At 38.4% G+C, this 27,018-nt stretch overlaps 5 protein-coding genes across 9 annotated transcripts; 2 read left to right on the plus strand and 3 right to left on the minus strand.

Moving 5' to 3' along the window:
- Positions 1–63: 63 nt before the first annotated feature.
- On the plus strand, positions 64–7,958 carry LOC124638032 (WD repeat-containing protein 89). Of its 3 annotated transcripts, none has more exons than XM_047174816.1 (8): positions 64–355; positions 489–712; positions 863–1,038; positions 1,200–1,463; positions 1,736–1,827; positions 1,955–2,057; positions 6,913–7,090; positions 7,278–7,958. In XM_047174816.1, the coding sequence occupies exons 1-7, from the start codon at positions 207–209 to the stop codon at positions 7,057–7,059; spliced, it is 1,155 nt and encodes a 384-aa protein (XP_047030772.1). In that variant the 5' UTR covers positions 64–206; the 3' UTR covers positions 7,060–7,090; positions 7,278–7,958. The 3 variants fall into 3 exon arrangements, with proteins under 3 accessions (XP_047030772.1, XP_047030771.1, XP_047030770.1); XM_047174815.1 differs by having other exon boundaries at positions 7,379–7,958; XM_047174814.1 differs by having other exon boundaries at positions 6,913–7,958.
- Positions 7,682–12,430, minus strand: LOC124638033 (cysteine and histidine-rich protein 1 homolog). Of its 3 annotated transcripts, XM_047174821.1 has the most exons (7): positions 11,697–12,430; positions 10,356–10,594; positions 9,749–9,833; positions 9,446–9,716; positions 9,140–9,300; positions 8,872–9,074; positions 7,682–8,639 (listed from the first exon to the last, which is right to left on the minus strand). In XM_047174821.1, the coding sequence occupies exons 1-7, from the start codon at positions 11,895–11,897 to the stop codon at positions 8,612–8,614; spliced, it is 1,188 nt and encodes a 395-aa protein (XP_047030777.1). In that variant the 5' UTR covers positions 11,898–12,430; the 3' UTR covers positions 7,682–8,611. The 3 variants fall into 3 exon arrangements, with proteins under 3 accessions (XP_047030777.1, XP_047030774.1, XP_047030773.1); XM_047174818.1 differs by lacking the exon at positions 9,749–9,833 and having other exon boundaries at positions 9,446–9,657; positions 11,697–12,247; XM_047174817.1 differs by lacking the exons at positions 8,872–9,074; positions 9,749–9,833 and having other exon boundaries at positions 9,446–9,657; positions 11,697–12,245.
- Positions 12,431–14,334: 1,904 nt separating this feature from the next.
- On the minus strand, positions 14,335–15,587 carry LOC124638384 (SAP30-binding protein). Its single transcript, XM_047175331.1, has one exon. It carries the CDS (start codon positions 15,459–15,461, stop codon positions 14,601–14,603), a length of 861 nt encoding a protein of 286 aa, XP_047031287.1. The 5' UTR covers positions 15,462–15,587; the 3' UTR covers positions 14,335–14,600.
- Positions 15,588–21,021: 5,434 nt separating this feature from the next.
- Positions 21,022–24,609, plus strand: LOC124638072 (trafficking protein particle complex subunit 11). The gene has a single exon (XM_047174896.1). It carries the CDS (start codon positions 21,287–21,289, stop codon positions 24,596–24,598), a length of 3,312 nt encoding a protein of 1,103 aa, XP_047030852.1. The 5' UTR covers positions 21,022–21,286; the 3' UTR covers positions 24,599–24,609.
- Positions 24,610–24,989: 380 nt separating this feature from the next.
- On the minus strand, positions 24,990–25,842 carry LOC124638073 (proteasome subunit beta type-1). Its single transcript, XM_047174897.1, has one exon. It carries the CDS (start codon positions 25,711–25,713, stop codon positions 25,015–25,017), a length of 699 nt encoding a protein of 232 aa, XP_047030853.1. The 5' UTR covers positions 25,714–25,842; the 3' UTR covers positions 24,990–25,014.
- Positions 25,843–27,018: the final 1,176 nt, after the last annotated feature.

Genomic DNA, 27,018 nt, shown 5'->3' on the forward strand with positions numbered 1-27,018 from the left:
CAACGCTACAGATGACCACAGAGCACATGGCAACGCATTGATATTCGACTGTCAAAGTCAAATCAATCAAATCATTCAAATGTCAATAACCGCTGTGCCTGCTACGAATGCTACGATCTGTGATTATAACCTTACTCTAAACTTTAAAACCATTTATTTATAAACTGTACTCGTGTATCTGCTGAAATATAAAAATACAGACCAATATGGCTGATATTGTGGATACTGAGGAAGTTGACAGAGACACTGTAGAACCTGATGTGTTAGAACAACAGTTCCAAAAGAAATACAAATTACTCACAGAAACAACTGTATCACTTAAGAGATCTTATATTAATAAATTACATGCAACCAAGTAAGTATTCAGGGCATATCGTACGGTGTGCAAAGAACTCAGGACTTACTAAATCTCTCTTACAAATGGCGAGTTTTTGAGCTATAGAAATCTTTTAACATTGAAAATATAAACAATTATTTAATGACTGCAGATCGTTGAAAATAGCAGTAAGTTTATCAGACAACAGCATAGAGGTATACCAGCTAGACAGCACGTCTCTGAGCAAGGTGTGTCGCCTGAGCGGCCACGAGAAGGCGCTGACGGAGGTGGTGTGCGACCCCAACGAGGACCACCTCGTGTACTCGGCCGGGCAGGACGGGCTCGTCAAACTGTGGGACACGCGGACCAGCGGCACCTGTGTGCAGGAGTATAAGGGTAACATATGGGATTTCTCATTCAAAACAAAGATCAACCATTTCAGAAAAAATATTCCCGTTGTAACTGTCTAAACTCTTGCTAGTTAGTTTTGAACCAAGACTTGGTTCGGATAAGTGTATTACAACTGTGTTTTATTTGAATTCATAGATAAGGACGAAGAGCTAATCAAGCCTTTTGAGTGTATGGACATCTCTTGCAATGGGAGAGTGCTGTGTGCCGGTAGTCAGCTGGTGGAGGACGATGCTTACTTGGTGTTCTGGGACAACCGGCAGCCCAACCCACTGGGTGGCTACTGGAACTCACACACTGATGACATCACACAGGTAATATATGTTTTTGTGATATTTTATCAGGTTCATGAGTTTTCATTCATTCATGCAATTATAAAATATCTGCTACTGCAAGAAAAATATTATATTTTATATATTATCATTGCAAATTCCTTGTGTCATTTCATCCACTAATTAATCACCATTAATTCCAGGTGAAATTCCACAAAACAAAGACAGAGATACTAGCAACAGGCTCACTGGATGGCCTTCTGAATGTGTTCAACGTGATGGAGCTGAGTGAAGATGATGCTCTCATGTACTCCCTGAACATAGAGAACTCTGTGGAGAAGTTAAGCTGGCTGGACGAGAAGCAGGTGGCGTGCATTACACAGTCCAATGACCTGCAGCTGTGGGATACCAGCACTGGAGACATGCTTACGAGTTTCACCAGAGATAAACTTTCTAGAAGTATAAGGGTAAGCAATGTGTCATGATTAAATAAATATAAATAAATGCTTTATTTTTGCAAATCCTTACAATTTTACTTAATATTCTAGCAGGTTTACAATTTAATAATGGCACACAAATGTTGAGACCCTGGCCTCTTAACTAGGAATGCCTGTGACTTAGGAGCCAGAAATTTGCTGTAAGGCTTCATTTTTGGTAAACTATGTGTTGAACTAAAACTGTGAAGCAATAAGCCTGTATCGGTGGGCAGCCTTTAAAATTGCTAAACTCATGTTTGCAGAGAAGTAAAGCTGACGACTGTTACTTGGTGGACACATACACGTCGATAGACGACACGCCGGTGGTTCTGGCTGGCTCCTATGAAGGTGATGGGTAAGATAGAATACTTTATATTATGTTAGTTTTAGGCTAGTGTGTTATCACGCTTAACGCAAAAATGCCGATGTAATGAACAATTTTGCAATGAATACAAGTAAATGTATATGAATGAACGTGGTAGGCACGTGCTGCGCTCGGTGACGGTGGCGGACAAGCGGCTGCAGCCGAGCTCCAACTTCGCGGAGAACAAGCAGACCGTCCGCTGCTGCTGGTACGATGCACAAGTAAGTACTTCCTCTTTCACTCAAAAACTACGCCTATTTGACAAATAATTGATGGACTTCTAAACAAGATATATATTGGATTACGAAATAAACATAGCTGCATCCACTGGATATCGTCTTCTGGACAGATGCACCTAAAAGTTTTGTTTTTTTATTGTAAAGTTTTTAGAAGTAATTTTTTTTAGAGAGCAACAGTTGTCTATCGCCGTTAAATAAACAGCAAGTACGTAATTGAAATCTAGCTGTTAATTTTTCACTTTCTCAAACTCAAACTCAAACTCAAAATTTTTTATTTCAAATAGGCCTATGAAAGCTCTTTCGAAACGTCAAAGTTAGGTGCACGGTTCCAAAGAGTTGGTCTCATGGAGAAGAACCGGCAAGAAACTCCATGGACACTCTTTTTAAAAGAAAATAAAAATAATTACAAACATACAGTTTTCTATCTAGTCCTGAGAATGTTATACAATCAAAATTGAGCTAAAAATGTATTAACAAATTATACAAAATAATTTTAGTGCAATCGTTACTGGAAAAATAATTTATACAATTCAAAGAAAAAATATATTGGGTAACCAAGTTCGTATATAATGCAATTTGGGGTCTTGCTGGCTTGGTCTGGGCGGAGGCACTCCCGTGCCCGTGGTCGCCGGGGAAGCCACATGTGCAGAGAAAAAGAAAAAACAATATTAATTTAACGCCAGGCATCACTGTCATTAATGTAATCCTGAATTTTATAATACGCCTTTTTAATCAAAATGTTTTTAACTACATTCTTAAACTTTTTATCAGTGAGATCAAGGATACATTTAGGTAGCTTGTTATAAAAACGTACACAATTCCCTAAGAACGACTTATTTGTTTTTGTTAGCCTAAACTTGGGAACCACTAATTTATGTTTGTTACGTGTATTTAGCTGGTGAATGTCACTTTTAACTGTGAATTTATGGATGTTTTTGCGAACAAACATAATATTTTCAAAAATATACAAGGAAGGTAATGTAAGTATATTAATTTCCTTAAAGAATTCTCTAAGAGATTCGCGAGAGCCCATGCCATAGATCGCTCGGATCGCCCTTTTTTGCAAAACAAAAATTGATTGGACATCAGCCGCTGCCCCCCATAGCATAATGCCATATGACATCACGCAATGGAAATAGGCGAAGTATACAAGCCTGGCCGTAGCTATATCGGTCAGTTGTCTGATTTTTCTGACTGCAAAAGCAGCAGATCCAAGTCGCCCTGATAGGGAGGATATATGGGGACCCCGTTGCAATTTACTGTCAATGGTAATGCCCAGAAATACTGTACTGTTAATTAACTCTAATTTGCTCTTATCGAGCATTATATTTGTTTCAACCGCAGTGACGTTAGGCAAACAGAACTTAAGACATTTAGTCTTGGAAGCGTTTAATAATAGATTGTTGGCTGCGAACCATTTGGAGAGAATTTCTAGGCTTTCATTAATGTGACTAACGCGGTGTCCTGCGTGAGCGACGAACGCGACGCGACGCGACGCTGCGAACGCGACGAACGCGATCAACTCAAAGGAATTCCCTACATGCGGCCTATGTGACAGTCTGCGGCGAGACGCGACGTAACGCGTACTTGTTTTGAGGGCGACCAGACGCGACACCGCGAACTATTCAGAAGCGTTGATTGTTGTGGGACAAAAAAAACATAAATATTAAAGAAATCGTTTATTAGTACAAACAAGTTGGAAGATTGTTGCTGTCTGTACTTTAAATATGAACTTTCAAGCAAAATTGTAACACAACTTCTCCATGATTTGAGAAGTAATGACCAAAATCACGTAGGACATCTGTCGCGTATAGCATCGCGTCGCATTACGTCGCGTCGTGTTGCGTCGCGTCGCGTCGCGTTCGTCGCTCACGCAGGACACCGCGTTACATTGGGGTTCTTACGCTTAACTTTAAAAACAAGGGAAGGGTCATCCGCAAACAAAATAACATCCGAAATATCAGACAACACAAATGGAAGGTCATTTATATAAGCTATAGTTCGGCCATTCAGAGAATGCGTTCCTGACACGTCGCGATTGAACTGACGACGTAACTTTGCAATGGCGTTGCAGTTACGATAAAAATATTTTTGCTGGTTGTTTACCGTTTTAACAATTGAGGAGCATTAAAACAACATTATTATATCAATAATCAATGAATGTAGTTACGTCGTCAGTTCAATCGCGACGTGTCAGGAACGCATTCTCTGAATGGCCGAACTATAGGAACAGAAATGGACCCAGTATAGAGCCTTGAGGCACGCCCATTTTTACAACTGTCCCCGAAGATGTTGAGCCGAGGACATCCACTTTTTGCTGTCTGTTGGATAAATAAGACTGGACAAGTTCCAGAGATTTTCCACGAATGCCGTAGTGTCTCAGCTTAGAAATTAGTGTATCGTGGTCCACACAATCAAACGCCTTGGAGAGATCACAGAATATACCGACGGCATCCTGCGAACTCTCCCTCTTCTTTTTAGAGAGGTACATGTTCAATATGTATAATAAAGAGGATACCCAGTAGTTGATGTTTTTGTTAGCAGTTTATTAACACTGATTAAGTTAAAATACTATGCTTAAAATCGTGCAATCTAGTTATTAAAAAATACTATAAAAAATACGAAAAAATATTAAAACGATCAATAATTACAGCTAAAAAAATACAATACATAAATAGAATAAAAACGTCTGAAAATAAAGTAAAAACTATGTGGTCTATAATAAAAGAACGCACAAATAAAAATCGTACCGCAGAAAAGCAAAATATACAATTAAAATTAAATAATGTCTCTATTACCGAACCTAAACAAATAGTAAACATATTTAATAATTTCTTTGCCTCAATTGGTAACGACCAAACGAACCCAGCTGGTCATCAACCACGCAATCTGCCTGTAACTCAACAGTTAGAGAATACATTCTTCCTTAGACCAATAGATTACCGCGAAACCAATAAATTTAAAAAAAACCTGAAAAACAAAAATAGCCATGGAATAGACGAACTACCTCCTTCCCTATTCAAACACTGCGCCGACGAACTCACTCCACCACTTTGCGCATTAATAAACCAATCGTTCGAAGAAGGTACATTCCCTGATCTTCTAAAAAAGGCTATCATAAAACCGATACACAAAAAAAACTCGAAAATTGATCCCAACAACTACCGCCCTATAGCACTCTTGCCTACGGCCTCAAAATTATTTGAAAAAGCTATGTGTAATCGGGTATATAACTTCTGCGAGAGATTCAACATTTTTGATGAGGGACAAAACGGATTTCGCAAACATAGGTCAACCACACTTGCAGTTTATAAATACATTCAAGAAGTGATTAACATTTTAAATAATAAAAAATACGCAGTAGGCATATTACTTGATATGACTAAGGCATACGATAGAGTTCAATTTAGTATATTGTTAGACAAACTATACAAAATAGGAATTCGCGGTGTTACCCACCAATGGTTCGAGTCTTATCTTAAGGACAGAGAACAATATGTAGAAATTGACTACTTTAACCAGGATACTAATGAAATATTAAATGTAAGATCAGAAAAGCAAATTTTAAACTCCTCAATTCCACAAGGCAGCGTAATTGGATGTTTGCTATTTCTCATCTACATAAACGACCTTCCGAAAATCATGAATGAGCCCAGTGTACTATTCGCGGACGACGTTTCCCTTCTTACCTCATGCAATAACGAAACAGAAATAAACGCAAAGCTTCACACCATACTTAATAAAACTACAGAATGGATGGACCAACATAACCTACAAATAAATTATAAAAAAACTAAAATAATGACCTTTTACCCCTATCAAAAACTCCCAATAACAATTAACTTCTCAACTAACAATACAAAAATAGATGTTGTCGACACCTTCACACTACTCGGACTTACCATAGACACTCATATTAACTGGAAGACGCATATACAAAATATTAAATCCAAGATCTCCAAATTTATTTACGCTTTTCGCGAAGTAAAGGTAACCACGGACCTACCAACTGCTCTAAGTACGTACTACGCGTATGCGCACTCCTGGTTCAGCTACGGTATCATCATGTGGGGAAACAGCACCGACGCACCATCACTCTTCATTCTACAAAAAAAACTAATCCGCATACTAACAAACATAGAACAAACAGACAGCTGCAAACCCTATTTCCAAAAACACAAAATACTCACATTACCATGCATCTACATATTAGAAATATGTAAATTCGTTAGGAGATACTCAAAGTTCTTTACCAAACGCGGAGACAAACACACCAATAGATCACTGAGACACAAAAATATGCTGATGCTACCTACCTCCAACATGACACTACACTCCAACAGCCCCTACGTGATGTGCATCAAAATATATAATAAATTGCCCAACAAAATTAAGGACGAAACAAGTGACACAAAGTTCACGAACATACTAAAACAAATTTTAATAAAAAAAGCATACTATTCAATCAACGAGTATATCACCGATAAAAAAATAACCTAAAATTAAATAAAAGCAACGTATAAATAAAAATAACTATAAAACGAAGTTATGCTACACAAAAATATACGTAATATTATAATATAAATAAATACTTAAATATTATACTTCATACTACTAACTATTATATAATCTGTGATACTACTATATTACATTAAACGCCTTCCTCTCTTCTAACTATTTTGCTGTGCCCATCAGGGTCCATAATTGTGACTACCTCTATCATTTTATATTTTCCACCAACTGTACATTATGGAATGCAATAAATGATATGATATGATAAGTTAGTTGAGACGCATTCGCTGGGTAGTTAGTGCAGTGGTAATGTTGTGTGTGTCAGCGCGACGTGCTGGTGTCGGGCGGCGAGGCGGGCGCGGTGGTCGTGTGGCGCGGCGCGGGCGCGGGCGGGGGCGAGGCGGCGGGCGCGGGGGGCGGGCGCCTCGCGCAGCAGCACCGCCTGCACGCGCACCGGCACAAGCCCTACTGATCTCTGCTGCTACTATGCATTAACTAGCTTTGTAAGTACGATGCCACTCACTTCATGTTCCTGCTCTATCAGTACCTACACACTGCCGGCAGCCCCGGCCGACTGCTTTTCTTCGCGCCTTTTCCAACCGACTACCAAAAAAGGTCAACTGTTGGTAATGTTATGTTTTGACTTATTAGTTCATTCGTTTTGATGAGATACGCTAACTTTTTTGGTAGGTAGGTAACACTGAAAAAACTCATGAAGATTGTAAAAGTTGCCAATCACCGAAAAAAATTGTTCAAAATGACGAAGAACGAATGAAGGCAAATTGTTTTAGCTATTGTGGGGATTGAAATGTACGAGCCGACTGACAGCGCGGGCAGCACGGACTGGCCCCGAGCTGTCACAACCGGCGCCCGCCCTCCCCCCGCCGGCACTGCTTCCACAATGCTGACAGCATATATATAGCGATCTGAATTTGATGTTGCGTACAACACAAATAGGTTTTATTGGCATCCCTTAATCAATATGCAGTGTTAGAACTCGAACGACAAGGTGTGTCGTATATTGTGACTTAGATAACAGCAAACGTTACTAATGTATTAAAAGCTGGGATTATGGGTTATATAAAACAACACACTTCAATAACTTAGCACTTTAATCAAAACCCAAAGTTATATCTAAAGTAATTCACTATAAAATAATGATTGTAACACGGCTCCAGGTGTTACTTTAAAATATAATAATTAATTTGATTACTCAATACATAAAGTTAGCGGTCGGAGCCGTTCAGTAAAACACATGCATGCAAAATACATAAGATTTATATAAACACAACTCTTCAAAATATTTTTTTAAATACGTATACAAATTTTATGGCCATTATTGTTACCAAATAAATGAATACCAAGTTAAAATGTTCGTTTTATTCAATACAGTCACTCTGGTAAGTCCTTGTTTGAGTTATAATCGTACCTACATAGCTACATCGTAAAAGCTGCCGATTTAGATATGGTGTGTGGTGCGTGGCTTGTAACATACTAGGTTGACGCATTGTATCGGATATGACGCCATTACCAGAGTAGCCGCACTGAATGTGTTTAAGCGAAAAGCTTACACCTAATAACATCTATCAATACTTACATCACTAACGACTCAACAAATAATCACCAATAAATAGAAATTTGTACTCAATTATAATCTCGAACCTCTGCTTTTGAATTTCCGTTCCACTACGATTTGTAACGCAAAAATATGAATTAAGTAATGTTATAAAAAGCGGACAGAATGCTATGAATGCTTGTACAGATCAATTCTAACAAGACATCTCATAATTAAATAGTAGCTAGCTATATCACAAATACATAAAAATCTCGGTATTGCTTTATTCGAGAAATAAATGATTTTGAGTTATGAAGTCGATGTGTAGGATGTGTGGTGGGAGTGTGAGGATGTCGCGCGCGCGCGCGTGTGTGTGTGAGGGTGTGTGTATGTGGTTGCATTGTTCTTTGGTAACGCGGAGTGTGACGGCGTGACGTCACTCGCCGCCCGGCGCCCGCGCCGCAGCCCATCACTTGGACGACAGGAACATTATGAGCCTACCGATAACACCATATGTACAAAACATTTTTTGTTCAAACTAGGTTGACAAATAGCGCTTTTGAAAGGAAGATTAAGATTATGTTATATAAAGACAGCCCTGTGTTTATCATTGGAAAAAGTCCCTAACCTTTCAAGCAATCGTTGAGGTATTTCACCTTTTTTAGAAGTATTTAAAAGTGGATTATTGTCCACATTGAGTAGAGTGGATATGAGCAGTGCAGCGGGTACCTGAAGTGTATGGCCTTGTTGGAGAGCAGGCGGTTGGTGTCGTTGTCGTCGGCCAGCGGCAGCGGCAGCGGCGGCGCGTCGGGCGCGTCGTCGTGGAAGCTGTGCGCCGCCAGCTCGGGCCGCACGCGCGCCTCGCCGTACGGGCCGCGCAGCGCCACCCACTGCACCGCCAGCGCGCACGCCGCCTTGCTCTTCAGGATCAGCTGCGCAAGCTCCCGTTACACACCCGCGCCCACCGCGCCGCACCGCGCCGCTCGTCGAGCCTCACCTGGTACGTGATCTCCCGCTGCGAGCTCTGCGTCGGGTCGCGCTGGTTCTTGTTCACGAACGCCTTCACCACCCACTGGTGGCCGAACGCGGAGAACCGCGACGTCTCGTAGTACAGCTTGTGCACGAACTCCTCCGTGCGGTACGGCTTCAGCTGCAGGTCTGCTCACAAATATTGTGTCTTATTACAACTCCCGTGACGCCTCTTTCATCGTATCAGTCGCTGCGGTTCGTCGACACTTCAAATCTCTATATCTAAGGACGAGCACGAAGACTAAGTCTGAGGCCGAGGGCAGAAAGAACTCACCATTGAAGGTAATCTTCTCGTAGGAGAGCAGGTCGAGCACCTGGCTGTAGACGGCGTGCGCGTCGCGGGCGCGGCGCTCGCGCTCCGCCAGCGTGGCCACCACGTCGGCCGCCGACTTGCCGGGGTGCGCGCAGGCCGCCTCGTGCGCCCGCGCCTCGTGCGCCGGGCCCAGCCACGGGCAGCCGATGCACGCGAAGCGGCAGCCCGTCAGCCTGCGGACACGGCCCCTGTACGACTGCGGCCGGCGCGGCCGGCGCCGGGCGCTACGCACCTGCCCGCCCGCCTGCGCGCCACCACCACCACCAAGCTGGACACTATGCGAACCAAACTATCGAGGTAGCGTCTGCTCTGTGCCGTATCGACTACCATTTGCGAGAACTTGTACTGCCTGCCGGAAGAAATGTGTGCCCTTGTATAGCACGCGTTACGCTACTAACTACTGTAACTATCTACGACTTTCTTTCTAGTCACTTAATCTCGTGACAACCTGCATCTTTCAGTACTTCGTCACCCTTTTCGAGCACAGGTACATAGAGTAACTACCTGTGCATTGAGTATTACATCTACCATAATACCTATCTGAACTAGGTCCATCACGAATTGTATGTAAGCACCTTACTCGCATTGAGTAAATACCTTAACCTTAAGGCTATCAATTCATTACATTATATTATATTTGTCGCAAACATATTTTCAGGCAAACTAACAGAGCATCAATTCATTTTATATTCTATAAAAAATGCTTGTTCTTAAATAGAATTTTGGAATTATATTTCAATGAATCTTAGAAGGTACTAAAAATTGCATTAGTACGTTACACGTGCGCTGTATCCATTGCCAATTAAAAAGTAATAATGCATCGTAATGTAGTGATATTTTGTAGCGGCGATAAGCGCGATGTGTAGGTCACCTCTCCTCGCACGTGTTCTCCTCGTGGTGCTGCAGCGAGTGGCGCGGGAACACGCACGTGCAGTACTTGCACTCGGACGGCAGCTCCGACACCGTCTTCTCCACGGCCAGGTTGCGCGACGCCGACGTCTTGGAGATCTCCACGCGACAGTTGGGGCACGTGGCCGCCTCGTCGCGCAGCCGCGCGTCCGCGAGCAAATGCGTGAAGCATGGAGCACACATCAGGTGTCCATTGCTACACTGCAATATAACACCACTGTCAGTATCCAGTACTCGCTGCTGTCTTACTTGTATTGCTGCAACAGTATTTAAGTATAAAACTTATGGATATGGAAAGAGTCCAAGGTTTTATTATAATAAATTTATACAGAAGCTAGGCCTTTATTATGCCTGATGTATTGAATTTATGTGGGACTTCTAAAGAAACTATAAATGTATGTGTGTTCTACATGGTCTACCTCTGGTCGTGATTGCGTGTGCCACCTGTAATCAAACTACACAGAATATAAATACTGCTGTAACAGAAAAAAAAATGTTAAATAGGGACAACAATAAAAAAACGTTTTGATATTAATATATGAATTGTAGTAAAATATAGTGATAATGGCAAAGGGGCAATTACTAAAACTTAAAAGCTTTTTTTGCAAACTGGCAAGAATTCCATATTGGTATTAAACAATAATGTTATAATAATCAAATTAAAAAATTATATTTTTGCAGTAAAATGTTAGTGATTATTCTGCTTATAGTTTGGAAAATCAGAAAGGATATTTAAATCTGGGATCAGGGTTGTAAAGGGGATTTCTCAATAAAGAAAGATGTAAATCTCTTAAACATTTCTTTATTAAAGTGAAATGTTACAAGAGTGTATACAGGCTAAGTTTACGAACTACAGTATGACCATACATACTAGTTATTGCATACAACATCATAGATACTTAACTCCTAGTTGAACTGACACTCATAACATAGGTAACTTGTTCAAAATATGTACACAATACATACAAACAGGTCACGGATCACACATACATTGACTAATAATTGAATAAAATAACTGAACACAATTCATAACACTAAGGTAAGGACAGCCTTAACAGAGGGCTGTCATAGGAAGATACTTAGCTGGTGCCAACTCTACATTCATAACGAAATGATAAAATACATTACATTGACGCCATTAATCTGATACTCTCAAAGTGAGAAGTGATAGAGCGACGTCGTGTAGGCGTCGCCACGACGCGAAGGTAAAAATTGAGCTGAAGGCTCTCAGCTTACGTAACAAAGGAAAAGTTTTGTAAAACAGCTGATGCAAGCATCAACACCATCAGCTGTTTTAGAATACCTGATACACGGCCGCCTGCGGCAGGTCCAAGCAAACTGCGCAGCACAGGATGCCCCCCAGCCTGTGCTCGAGCTTGTCGCTCCCCTCTTTCTCAGTTATTTTACGTTTTTTAGTCAATGGCTCATCGGCATCTTTCACGTCGGGCCCGACCCCGCCTTCGCTAGAAGACGGCATGGGCTCGCTCTCAGGCGCTTCGGCCATTACACAATGTAAATAACAACAATACTACGACACAAACTGCGCGCTACTGCGTCAGATGGACGCTAAATCAAATGACGCTAAACGAGTATCGACGAACTTCGCTACAAACAAAGGTTTGTTGTTTATATAGATGCCCACCCTCCCGCAACCCGAAACCTTTTTAGTGTTGTTCTTAAATGTCGAAACCATCGAGAATGAATCGATAGTGCGTGTATGAGCTATAGGTACACATGTGCACGTAACTGAAAATATATTTTCCGCGTCCCTTGGGAGCCTCTGCCCGTACCAAGATAAAATGTAGATAGATATACGGGAAGAGTGCAGCTTTCCAACACAGTGAAAGAATTTTTCAAATCGATGCACACAACTTTTTTTATATGTATTTGGCATCTCGTTCAGCCTAGGAGGCCGTGTTCTGCTCGGGAAACAAAAAAAATCCTCTTTATTATATTAATGTAGATACAGAACAAAACGACAAAATCCTAAATCTACTAAGCCTACTTTGTACAACACTAGACAAATATAATAGTTGAGTTGCCAAGTATAGAAGGGTGTTTTTCAGAAAAGAATACCCTGTGACGCACAGGAAATATTTTTTTTTTATTTCGTGAATTCTATTACATTTACTCTAATATTAAAGAATATATTGTTAACTAGCTAAATCTGCATTTTAAATTAAAATTATAAGATGATTTTAAGAAATATTAAAGTTTTTCTGTCAGCGTATGATGCATAGTATTCCTGAACGTCACAAAATATAATTAATTAAAAATAAAACAAACAAGTATTAAAACGAAATCAACTTATGTTAGCATAAAGATATACTTAAAATCTTTTAAAAACAAACAAAACGATAGCATAATTCTATAAGATTATTAAATAATCAGCTAAATAATTTCACTTTCGTCACTTCTTGGACACATCTCACTAGAAAAGTTGTTATTACTAATGATACCCGCTACAATTTCCAAAATCAAGCCTAGTGAGAAATTTTAGATACTAACAAAATACTATGATGCCAAAATAAACGCTATAAAATTAAAAATATATATTTTAAAACCATTTTTGTAACATCCAGAATATGGGACAGTGACTATTATGAAAATTTCGTGATGGATAAGAATAATTTGAGCAATGTTCACACTGCCGTTTTCAAAACACAATTACAAAGAATAAAGTATTAACTCACAATTATTTTAGATATAAACCTTTACACACACATGTATAAACAAAACCGATTAAATGTAAGCCTTTTCGTTTGATACCTACCACACGCACGGACAGGACGCTCCCATAAATTATTTAATTGTACACTAAGCTTTACAATTCAAGATCGTTACGATTTTGTTCCGGTAGTATGTAACGTGACGCACAGGAGGTGACGTTTTCATCTCACGAGACTTTTAAAATTGAAAATAACTAATATTTATTTAAACTACCTTGTTTTTAGCCTTACTAATCTAATAATGATGAGTTGTTTATGTTATATACAGTGTTATAGAGTTAAAAAAACAATTTATTAACCTTTTAAATACTGCCACTATCCGGACCAAAAATTTTGCGCGCCGATGACACCAACATTGTCGTCACAGTTTTCGCCTTAACTGACTTTAAAACGGCAATGGCGGAATCCTAATACGATCATAAAGTTGTCAAGAAGGTAGAAAAAACACAAATTAGTAGATTTTGTCTTCAGTACGATATCAAATTCACCGTGACGAAACCGGATTTTCCGGAACAATGATTTTCGTAGGACAACATTAAAATAATGATATTTCTTAAAATAACAATAAATTTATATCATAAAAATTAAAAATACGTTTTTAGAAATACAGAGACTAAGTTCAAAAACTTAAACATACCTTAAAAACGAATATTTTAGAAGTTAGATGTATTTGAAATCTCCAAGAGCGCCATGGGACACACGATATTTATACGTCCTCTTCAGGTTTATTTTAAATATAAAAATAACTATCCACTTTTTATGCTACATATCGATTTAATTGTACATTAAAATATATACGTAAATTAATCAAAAACTCACTTTCACACGTGCCATATAAAAAAATCAAAATAAAAATGTTTGAATGTGTGGGACAGGCCCATTTTGCTAGGGTCAAGTTTTCTGAAAAACACCCAGAAATTGAGGTTATTGGTAGATTTGTAGCGGTAGTAGGGGCAACTTTATCTGAGTGAGTAGTAGACAACAGTCATATTTTCTAGAATTATCTTCTAGTTCCAAAATAACATGCTACACTACCTGGGTTAGGAGTTTATTTCAACTGCAATCCCAAACCTAGAACTATCCTGAATATAATTACAGTTTAGGCTTTAGACTTTAGACAGACGGACCGCATTTCATTTGGATTGTAGTTGAAATGCTCTGTCTGTCTGTCTAGAGCCTTAGGTTTTATAATCAAAAGAAGTTAGAACATTGTATTATCTGTTAAGAATATATTTTTCATTATTAACAACCTTGTTTATGCACATAGTCAAATACAGATTGGCCAACAAGTCTTGGCCCAAGTGAAGTCAGTCATTTCCTTTTGCAGTTAGTATTTGGCCTCAATTGCCACTGTTAACAAAATAGCTAAATTCAGAGAGACTACAACTTGTCAGTACAATATAAGGCTTCACAGCTCTGTCTGTCATACACTTGTGGTAAGAGTCATCATAATTTTAATGATAAGCACTTGTCTGCAGTCATATTTTGGGTTTCTTGGGCAAGGAGCCGAAGGCAGATATAATGGTTCCCTTAGTTCCTGTGACATTGCTGGTGAGTGGCTGCTGCACCAGGCCGGGCTGTTTGATCGTGGGCTTGTTTGATACATTAGGGGCTGCTTGATCCCATTTAGACTTTCTCTTTTTTTCATCATCACTCTCCGATTTCTTAGCAACTCCTGTGATGAAATCTATTTTAGCTAGTTTCTCTTTTTTCTCCTTCTCCCTTCTGTCCATCTCTAACTTCTGTACTCTGGATAATTCATCATAATAGGATTCTTTTCCCCACTTTAATGGGTCATAGATCTCCGGTGGGTAATTTGTATCTAGTTCATTGATATCACAGAACTGTATTAGCTTTTCGTAAATGCTTGGGTTCCTAAAGTTTTTTTTGTCTTGTATGATCTTATTCATGTCCAAGCCTTCATTTAACATGCGGCTGTAATACTTAGCGATGGTATCTTGGAGCTCCTTGGGACACTTGCCGGGCGGCTCGGGCGGGATGGCGACGCCGTCCTCGCTCTCCTCGGGCTCGGAGCGCGGCACGGCCTCGTCCGTGTCCGTCTCCATGGACAGGCGCCGCATGTCGTCCTGCGTCTCGGGCGCGGGCGACAGCGGCTCCTCGTCAGATACCACCGTGTCGTCCACGTATGAAACTAATCTTCTTTTTGGACTAACAGGTGCAGATGCTGGTTTGTTATTATCTTCAATTTTTTTAGGGCTAGTTGGCTCTGAATGAGTTTCCTTTAGTTCTTCCTTTTCAGGTGTCTGATCTTCCATATCTTCTTCACCTTCTGAATCGGTATAGGTTGCAGTTAACGATGCTAAAGCTTGGGAAGCCATTGTTAACCCTTAATGCGAAATAACATACAAATAAACTCTAATTATACCACACCAAATCACCGAACCACATACAATCTCAAAATATTGTGTGACAGACACATACACTGGGCTTCGACTTCCTAATGTCAAATTGATTGTCAAAGTTGAAAATTCACAGTCAACTGAATTTACGACAGCGTTCTGATTTAAGGAAACACAACTTTTATATTTGCCCTGGATAAGAATAGTGGGGAATCGAATCTTAATTTGAAAGGGCTCGCTGCAATGCTTTTTTTAACTTGGCAAAGGCACACTTACGAAGTAGGTACAACGCCATCTGTGACCATTGTTGGGAACATTTTTTTTATATCTCAAAAAGAAAACCTCCCATTAAGGCTGATTTACATTGAGTCAGTAACTGACGTCAGTGTAGGTGCCGAAAACTGACGCGTGCTATTTACACGAAGTCAGTATAGTGTCAGCGTCTCGTCAGTAGTACTGTACTGACTTCAAATCAATTTACACGATGGCAGTGCCGGGTCAGCACTGACTTGTCAGTGGACTGACGTCAGTTACTGACTCAATGTAAATCAGCCATTAAGTTTGAATCACAAAGTGGTACGCAGTGGTACGTAACTAAAAGCTTATACATATTTTAATTCTTATGGTACAAGGAATATCTGCACAGCAGGCCTCTGAAAAAGAAATATGATGATGAAACTGCCATATCTACGAACAACGTGCATACCCTGGAGATTATTGTAGGTATTCAAACTTCTGGTATTCTTGAAAGCCTTTATTAATAGTTAAAGAAATACAATCACATTTTGTTAGGAATTATAACATTGTTCTCACTAGTTTTTACATCATGACAATTCACACCACAGTCATTCTTTTTCATAGACTAACAACCCTACATTTTTTAAATGTCATAGACTATAAATTCCTAACACCTTCTCCTATTTTTAATATATGAACATAAATTAAAAATACCTTATAATTACTTCAGAAACACATCAGTTTTCAAAACATTAACTTAAACAAGTTTTCAAAACATTAACTTAAACACTTCTAATTATAACTCTCAATTTACACAACAACTTTATCGCAATGAAATTTAAATTTTTCTTTATATAGTGGTTTCGTCAACATATCCGCTATCTGATAATTTGTAGGACAATATATAACATCTAAATATCCTTTCTTATAATTTTCGTGTATAAAATAAAATCTCACATCTATATGTTTAGATCTCTTGCTGAATGAACCTGTTTTAATCAATTGGATAGCACTCTGGTTATCAATATTCAAACTAATCTTAATACTGCTACCAATTAATTCACTTATAAAAGTCTTTAAGTATAAACACTCTTTAACGCAATCTGCTGCTGCTATATATTCCGCTTCAGTTGACGATAGACTTACTATCGGCTGTCTTTTGGAGCACCAAGCTATAGGTCCACCTGCCAACATTATTATGAACCCTGTTGTACTTCGTCTGGTCTCTGTACAACCTGCATAATCTGAGTCACAATATGCATGCAATCTTGTAATATCTTTCCCAGCATTATACAAAATCCCTTTATCTCTCGTTCCATTCAAGTACTTCAACACCTTCTTTACTGCTAATATGTCTTGCCTTGATGGATTTTCTACCTTTTTACTTGCTTCATTCACAGCTTGACTGATATCTGGTCTTGACCTGGTTGACAAATACAATAATCCACCAACTAGTTCTCTGTATGGAAAATTTGACGTAGCCATCTTAGATTCATTTTCCTTTCCCACAATGCATGGAGTATCTGCAGCTTTGGAATCATACATATTATATTTTCTAAGTAATTTTTCTGTATAATTCTGCTGATGCAACAAGATGCCTTGTTCTGATCTTTTTATTTCAAAACCTATATAGTTTTGAGGTTGTTCATATGTTTTTAAGATAAATTCTTTTTCCAATTGATGCAAGATCTGTAATAACTTTTCCTTGTCTTTTGATATGGCCAAACCGTCATCAACATATATAGCCAATATTATAGTTTTGTCTTCATTAAAAAACACACACTGATCCGACTTTGAAGCTCTCAGTCCAAGTTTCCTTAAAGTTTCTGTAAATCTTTTATTCCATGTCATTGGTGCCTGTTTTAGCCCATATAGTCCTTTCTTTAAATGACAAATTTTATTAGGCTGTCTTTCATATCCTTCAGGAATATACATAAATATGTCTTCCTTTAACTCGCCATACAAAAATGCTGTTTTCACATCAAAAGTTATCATTTCATATTCCTTTGAAGCAGCAATTGCTATTAATGATTTTATTGCTGATTGACTTACTACTGGACTATATATTTCTTGATAGTCAATGCTTTGCTGTTCGAAGCCTCTTGCTACAAGTCTTGCTTTGTAAGTACCATTTTCTTTTATACAAAATACCCATTTACTTGACAATATCTTGTGTCCTTTTGCTCTTCCTACATCAACTATTTCCCATGTATTGTTACTTTCCAATGATTCCTTCTCCGAATTTATGGCCTTCTCCCAATTATTCTTTTCAGCAGACTTCATGACTTCATCATACGTAAGTAATACATAATCTTGCAGGTAAGCTGGTTTTTTCCGTTGTCGTTTTGTATTTATAGTTTCTATAGTTTCTATCTCTGCAGTATTACTTTCTTTATTTTCATCATTTTCTACTTCATCAATAATATCTGGGATGTTATCTTCTATTACATTACTTTGTTGTTCTAACTCTTCTATTTCATAATAACTGTCATCACTTTCTTCTTCTTGATTTATTTCTTCTTCATTATTACCTGGTATTATTTCTGTTATCACCGAACTTCCTGTTTCTTCATATTTTTCTCCAATTTTCTTATTATTATTAATTATAACAATATCCCTTGCTATTTCAATTCTTCTTTCTTCTTTATTCCACAATCTATATCCATTATTAGTATATCCAATCATGATTAACTTTTTGCTTCTTGGATCTAGTTTCTTAATATTCGAATGTAATTGTTTAGCATATACTATTGAACCAAACTTGCATATATTAGATATATTAGGCCTTTTACCATGCCACATCTCATAAGGTGTCTTATTCTTCAAAGATTCACTTGGTAATCTATTTATAATATAAGTAGAACAGTATACAGCTTCACCCCACATTTCTTTATCTAACCCTGAATCAAATAGTAATGCTCTGGTTTTATCTAATAATGTTCGATTTAGTCTTTCTGCTTTACCATTTAGTTGTGGTGAGTATGGTACTGTATAATCTAGTTTTATTCCCTTTTCAGTACACCATTTTTTAAAATCATTGCTTGTGTATTCACCTCCATTATCGCATCTTATGGTAGATACCTTTTCTGTTCTCTCTCTTTCTGTTTCTTCTATATAATGTTTTAAATTTTCTTTAACTTCATTTTTATATTTAAGCAAGTATATTTTTGTAAAATGAGTATAATCATCCATGACGGTTAAAACATAACTATAGCCATCATACGTTTTGTTTTCGAACGGTCCACATACATCAGTATGTAATAATTGAAGTGGTCTACTGGCTCTGTTTCTTACTGTGTTAAATGGAAGTCTTGTTTGTTTAGCTTGTGTACAGATTTCACATTCGTCTATTTGCCTTAATCCATTTATTTTTATTCCATCTGCCACATCTGGTAATATATCTAGTATTTTCTTTCCTGGATGTCCAAGTCTTTGATGCCATTCTAAGGCAGTGCCATTTTCTTTCATTAACAGTGTTTTTTCTTGCATATTATTATCATCCAAATTAATTTTATATAAACCGTTTTCTTTTTTTCCTGTTAATATTAATTCTGACTCCTTATATATTTTTACATTATCTTTGGTAAATATAACCACTCCTTGATTGTTTGTAACTGCATTAACCGATAATAAATTTTGTGATAAGTCAGGAACAAGCAGGGTATTATTAAGAGTACATTTTTTTCCAATGACTTTACCAGTCCCTTTCACCTCTATTGTTTCTTCATTTGCAGTCAAAACAGATGATGGTTTGCATTCAAAAAATTTTAGTATGTCTACATTTTTGGTCATGTGTGCAGTACACCCAGAGTCTACAACAAATTCTTTCAGTTTTGGTTCTTGAATTTCACCGTTTGTAAAAAATGCCTTTTCTATTCTTTTGTTATTTTTTTCTTCATTCTCATTCTTATTCTTATTTTTGAAAAAACAATTTTCTTCTCTGTGATTAATTTTTTTACAGATTGAGCACTGTTTATTTTTAAACTTACAGTCTTTATCTTCATGGTTGTCCCTTTTGCAGATACTACAGGCTCTACAGTCTTTCTTCATGTGCCCTGTTTTGTTACATTTGAAACATTTTATTGCATTAAACTTTTTCTTTGATGTAGATGAAGATGTAGCTTGAAATGCTAGCTGCTTGTCACTTTCTTTTGCTTTCAACATTCGATTTTCTTCAGCCAGAAGTCTGTTTGTTAAATTTTGAAGGGTTTTCTTATCGTCTGCCATGCATTCCCAAGAAGTTATAAAATAGTTTAAATTATTTGGTAAACAGCTTAGTATTTTGGATATGACCATTTCATCATCTATTTTTGTTCCTAGCTGACTTATACGAAATTGTAAATTTTCTATTTCACTTATTAATTGGGAAAGCGATTGACTCTCTTGTTTCTTATATGTGAAAAACTCTTGTAATAATGCATCTTTGTTTCTTTGCTCAGAACCTTCGAATATTTCACATAATTTTACGTACATTTCACGTGCACTGTTACAATTAATTATGTGACCTTTTAGTTTCTTATCAATACTGCTTATGATAATTCTTTGCACCTGAGCATCTTTGATACTGAAGTCACTTTTCTTGTCATCTTCTTTTGTTTGTGCAATTGTTTTTGCAAGATTTGCCGCTTTTAAGTGTATATTGAATTCAAATTTCCACAATAAAAATGTTTCCGCATCTTTTAATTTTTCTATCTGTATTATCTCAGGTTTTTCCATTTTTTAGTTTTTCACCGTTTTTTATTTTCTTCCTTGTTATTACTGTTTTTTAGTTTTTTTTTTTCACTTGTTTTTTATGTTGGGTTTTTCATTACCCAATCCCGGTTTTTAATTTTTTCTTCTCGGGCGTTCTGGGCCCATAACCTATTGTAGGTATTCAAACTTCTGGTATTCTTGAAAGCCTTTATTAATAGTTAAAGAAATACAATCACATTTTGTTAGGAATTATAACATTGTTCTCACTAGTTTTTACATCATGACAATTCACACCACAGTCATTCTTTTTCATAGACTAACAACCCTACATTTTTTAAATGTCATAGACTATAAATTCCTAACAGAGATAACTGTGCTGTGCACTGACCTATATACTCTTTGCTGACCTCTATCAATGGTGCTGTGCATACCTACCTCAGATATATTACGCACGCGCAGCTAAAGTACAGCTGGTGTATTAGAGTTGTATTATATCGACATCGATGAAGTTTTGTACTAAATTTCATTTTTACTAATCTTATCCAGAGGTACAGGCAGTCTTCTCTGGATTTGTGTTGGATTTCCTTAATATAGTTATAAATATTAAAACACGAAAGCTCATTGAAGTAGTATAATAATGTCAGATGTCATTTGAAGCTGAATCTGTCAATTTGTCTATACAGTTTGACGTTTAACTAACGAATGGGGATTGGATTGGTTGGATTAAAGTGGCAATTTTGGTAAATGAATATGGGGGAGTTGTGTTGGAGATTGTGAAAATAGTCACTTGACGTATACTCAAAATATAAAGTGGGAAATGAAACAGTGAGCTCCAATTATAATTTTGTTGGAAGCAAAGCCAGAGAAGTGTCGACATGGCGACGCAGCCTAGTGACTACACGGAGTTTCCGCCCGAGATCATTCTGAAGCCCCTCGCACTGATCGGGTTATCTGGGCTCGATGCTGTGAACAACGCCGTGCATAAAGAGATATGGGATGCATTCTCCAATAACCGTCGCGCCGACCGAACTCCAGTGCGCTTCAAATTACTTAATAATACGTTCGAATTCCCGGTTGTAAAACCAAAACGGAATTCGTATGAATGGTATATTCCAAAAGGTGTCTTAAAGAAGAACTGGATACCCAAGCGAGTATCCCTGATCCCCGCAGTTGTGGTCATATTCTATGATATGGACTGGAATGATCCACAGTGGAATGAAAAAATCATTGAATGTGCGTCTAAAGTGCAATCCATCCGCGCTGCAGTGGAAGGGCACGCGACTCGCGTAGCCGTCGTCGTGATTCAGAGCCGGCTGTCGCCACCTCCCTCTGAGTACATGCTGGGCGCTGAGCGAGCACAGGCCCTCTGCGCCGCCTGTGACATACAGTCCAAGTCCTTGTTTGTGCTCCCACATAGTGATCACCTCATGGGATACATTGTTCGCCTGGAGAATGCCTTCTATGATATTGCTCAAAACTACTACCATCATGAAACAAAAAATATAAAGCAGCATAGAGATCATCTTAATAAAACTACTCATCAGTACCTGTTTGTGCGCCATCAGTTTAAACTGGGCTACCTCAATGAGCTGAAGCAAGACTTGAGCACAGCACACAAGCACTACATGCATGCTTATAACAATTTGTTGGAGACAAGGATTGTAGATACCAATACTCATGAAGTCAGAACTGTTGCTGGCTACATCAATTATAAACTTTGCAAGTTATTGTTTGCTCTCAATTTGCCAAGAGATGCTATAGCCCAGCTCAAATCACACATAGATAGATACAAGAACCGAGTAGGGTCAACAGAACTGTTATTTGAGCATTATGCTTGGATAGCTAGACAGTATAGTGCTTTTGGAGAGTTGTTTGATGAAGCAATCCGTGCAGGACTTCCAGCAATACAGTCTCAGCATCCAGGCTTCTACTATCAACATGCAGCTCAATTTACTGTGAAGAGGAGGCAAGCTATGAGGTCTGTTTGTACTGAGGCCACTGCTTACCCTCCACCCCCTGATCCACTGGAAGGCATTGTTGAATTTTATGGTCAACGGCCATGGCGACCAGGTCGTCTTAGTGCAGACCCTCATGACCCACAGAAGGAGCAAGCAGCTGTCCTGGCCCTACAATTTAATGAAAGAATCTTTAATCATTCAACAATGATCATCAGTTTCTTGGGTTGTGCTATCTCACAGTTCAAAACATTCCACTCCCCTCGCATGAGGAAGCAGCTAGTGGTGGAGATGGCTAATGAATACTTCTACTCTGCTGACTATGGCAAGGCACTCACTCTGTTAACTCACATGCTGTGGGACTATAGAAGAGAAAAGTGGTGGTTCTTAGCTTCACATGTTCTGAACCGAGCATTACAATGTGCTTACCTGTCTGGAAAAATACAAGACTATCTTCAGCTGTCAATAGAGGCACTATCTAAGCATATACAGGTGCCAAACAATGATAAGGATAGAATATTTAGAAATATAATGTCTGTTCTTAATTTGAATATACCTGCTGCAGAACCTGATCTGCCTGCTGCTTCTCAACACAAGGCTCTGGAACTGTGGCAGGCTGCCATTGAGAAAGATCCCCTCACAGTTCCTGTTGACATGGCCAATATATCTAGCTTTTTAGAAGTGAAACCCAAGTTTAAGCAGCCAAGGTATAGAATGGATGAAATAATTGATTTAGAAATATATGTCAGACTCTTGTACAGCACAGTCCTTGAAGCAAGAAATGCCTTTGTAGCCATATCTAGTCACACTGAAACTATCGAAATTCCAATCACAGATGAAGGCAACACAACTGTTTCCTTGCAAGGAGGGAAAGTAAAAAGATTTTTATGTCAGTTTAAACCAAATCCTCATGATAGTGGATCTGATCTTCACATTAAAAATGTGTCTTTTGTGCTTGACACAGACAGGAGGCGCAAGATAGTCTTAAACTTCAAAATAGAAGGTAATAAAGTAACAGAGTCTACTATTCATCCAGAATTATTGCACTTCATTAGGAGCCCCAAGGCTGACTACGAATTTGATTGCATTGTGCCTTTGACAGTAGCATCTATCACATCAAGAGAATGTAAGTTGTCATTACTGGTTACTAATTCAAGTCCAGCACTCCAGGGAGAGTGGTTTCCATCTACATTCACAATAACAAACAATGAAGATAGTGCAGTCTATGATGTTAGAATAATACTATCCTTATTAAGTTCTCCAGACAATCCCAACCCTGATTCAGTAACAGAACTAAGTCTCAAAGAAGGAGAGCCACAAAGCCAACCTCTGAACATACAAGTTGGAACTATTGACGTGTCTGGTAGCCATGTAAATACATTTTATTTAAAAACAAACAGAACTGCAACCACTACTGTTCAAATAAAAGTAACTTACATCATTGATCTTCCTGAAATAACTAAATTGGAATGTACTAAAGATTTCAGTACAAAAATTACAGTTATTAAACCATTTGAGGTTTCTACAAATTTTGTGGCTATGAACTTCAAACCTATTGCAAAATGTTTTGTGGATGACCCATTCATAGTTATGCCACAAATAAAGATACTTAGTCCGTGGGACTTGCTGATAGTGGATACAGAGCTGGAGGTGGTGGAGTGCTTCAGGAACAGTGACGCCGTTAAGCCGGCGTCTTCTATTAGTAACTTAGAAGTTGCTGAAAAAAATGTAGCCAGTGATGCTGTATGTGTTCAGGCAAAGTACAAACCAAAAGACAATCCCACTAGGGTTGGTCTGTATAACATAACTTGGCGACGAAAAACAAATACTAGTCACTGTGTGATGAGCAGCACCGCTTTATCATGTCTTCCCATTGATGAATGCCCTATAGCAATTGAAGTGAATTATCCACAGGTTGTGGAGTTGCTTACTTCGGTTCCTTTGAAATGCACTTTGTTTGGGAAGTGCGCCACTCCCATCAGACTCAGTGTAACTGTAGAAGGGACGGATGCTTACATGTTCTCAGGTTATAAGAAAATATCAGTTACGATCCCACCAAAGGGACGAGTAGAATTGTCATATAATATCCATCCTTTAGTAGCTGGCAACACCACCCCTCCAAGGTTAAAAGCTACCATTATCGGTGATGCAGCAAATCAGGAAGTTGTGAGTGAAATGTTTGATAAAATCTTTCCACAAAATATATTTGTTATGCCTAAGTACAATAAATGAATATAATGTTATTCCCTCAGTTTTAATTCAAATTGTAAATATTAATGAACAAAATGTTTAAGTTATGTAGTTACCTTGTAATATTATATTTAAATAATAAATTCAGTTACTTGTTTCTTTTGTTATTAATTTTCGTAAAGAAAAAGCTAGATTTATTTATTTATTTAAGGACAACCAACAAAGCATACACCAGATTTATCTGCAACCATAACCTTTAATAAAGGTTTTCATTGATCATCAGAAGCTAGCATCTTTAAAATGTGTTGAATCTTTTGATAATTGGAATATTTCATTTGGGGCAATTTTTGGGTAAATTCGATTTTTGGATGATGGCAGAGTGATTTCGAATTAAAATATTGGAGTGATTCCCTACTGTACAGAAACACAAATATCTTGAAATTATATTTATTTCACTATTAATCTTTACGCAATTCAAATTTCTCCTCTTGGATGCCACTTGCAGTAATAATCAATATGTAAATGCAGTCTCCAGTATAAATGTCACGCTCAGCAGCGCTGATGAACACATCCTTCAGTAAGGCTAAAGCCTTCTCTTTAGGTATGGGGGCTTCTGTAACGTTCTGCATGTTCTTAAGCCCTATCTGGTTGTCAAGCAGGGGCTGCAGCTGAGCACCCGCTGAGCCACCAGCGCGGTAGTTGGAGCGTTCACAATGGCCGATAGGGTCGTAGCTGTACACGCAGCCTTTTCCGTCAGCATCCAGACCAGCCAACACATTAGACACATAATATGGGAAGAACCGCTTATAGTAGAGCATCGTGGAAAGCATCTGAGCCACGGCAGGAGTCGACATAGACTTGTTATGCTCGTGTTCATACATCTGCATTCTGGCAGAGAGCAGTCTGGTGAGAGTCAGCGTGTCGCACCAGCAGCCGGTCGCGCCCAATACAGTTTTGTCGGACAGCTTAAACAATTTCTTTTGTTCCCTTGTGTAGATCGAGAATCCCGTACTAAGACGTGTATCAGCACCAATTACTGCAAAATCATCACCGGCAATAGCAACGATGCTTCCTCCGTTGTCAGCGTACGGCTCGAAGCGAACTTGTTTAGCGCCAGGAACAGCATATTCAGGAAAATTTCCGCCAACACTCAGCATTTTGATATTTGTCAATAATGATTTTAAACAACTTTATGAAATAATTTACAATAAACAGCCAGTCAGCGTCCGACGAATGACATGCACAAATTCAGAATCAGATTTGTGCAACACAATCAAGCTGTCATTTTTAATAGGTATAGCAGATAGCTGACACTGTTGACAGTATGGTGTCCTTTTCGGTCCCTTGGCAAAAAGAGAGAAGATTTATGTTTAAATGCTTAATAACCAATAGGGATAGACTGAAACACATTGCCATTTTTTGTAAACTAGTGTTATCACTTAAAAAAATGAAAATGCTGTCGGATCGCTCCATGCCATCATGCATTGCAATATTATGTCTTCGATTGAGCGTTCCCTGTGTTGCTATGCATAGCGCATCTGTCTTCGCGGTGAAGCTGTCCACAGCCTCGGGCACCATGGTATCTCGTGCTGGACGCATTGCACGGCATGCCAGCATTAACGATAATCTGTTGGCCAGATGGTATGACGTTGTTTCCATGGTAGATGAATAGAATAACCTTGTAGGAAATAATAGTTTTGTGCCGTTTGAGGTCGAGACGCTCGGATCATGGGGCTCGAGATCCAAGGAAATAGCAAAAAGACTTGTTGGCGCTTCACGGGGCAAAAAATTTGCATTGCCATACAACATGGCAATACAGCCAGACTTCTAGGCACAGTTAAGTTGGGTAGTGATGTGGGGAAATACTTCGACGCCCAATAGGAGGTTTTCTTTTTGCGAATGAGGGTTTTTCTTTTTCAACTTTTCCTAGTTGATGCCTAGCTGGCCCTGATCTTGGTATATTACTGGAAGGAACTGAGCGTTATATCTTATGAACGTCATATAATTTTGAGGTCGAATAAGGAGAAAAGAGTCAGATTGTAATCCAGAAATCGAGCTACCTATATATAATTTTTCTTAGGAACGTTTTTTAAATTAAAACTCCCATTGAACAACAGCCAAAACAAAATACGTAAAAAAGAGAAGCCTCGTCCGTGACGTTCGTACCGTTTTACAAACCATAATAGGTATCTATACTATAAAGTTCGGCCATTCAGAGAATGCGTTCCTGACACGTCGCGATTGAACTGACGACGTAACTTTGCAATGGCGTTGCAGTTACGATAAAAATATTTTTGCTGGTTGTTTACCGTTTTAACAATTGAGGAGCATTAAAACAACATTATTATATCAATAATCAATGAATGTTATAATTTTGTGCCAAACTGAGTGTCAAATAACTTGGTAAACAATATTTTTCTAAATCTATACTGCGCTATTACAAGGTTATGTCAGCGGTTTAT

The sequence above is a fragment of the Helicoverpa zea genome, chromosome 17 (assembly GCF_022581195.2).
Source record: "Helicoverpa zea isolate HzStark_Cry1AcR chromosome 17, ilHelZeax1.1, whole genome shotgun sequence".
Taxonomy (NCBI): domain Eukaryota; kingdom Metazoa; phylum Arthropoda; class Insecta; order Lepidoptera; family Noctuidae; genus Helicoverpa; species Helicoverpa zea.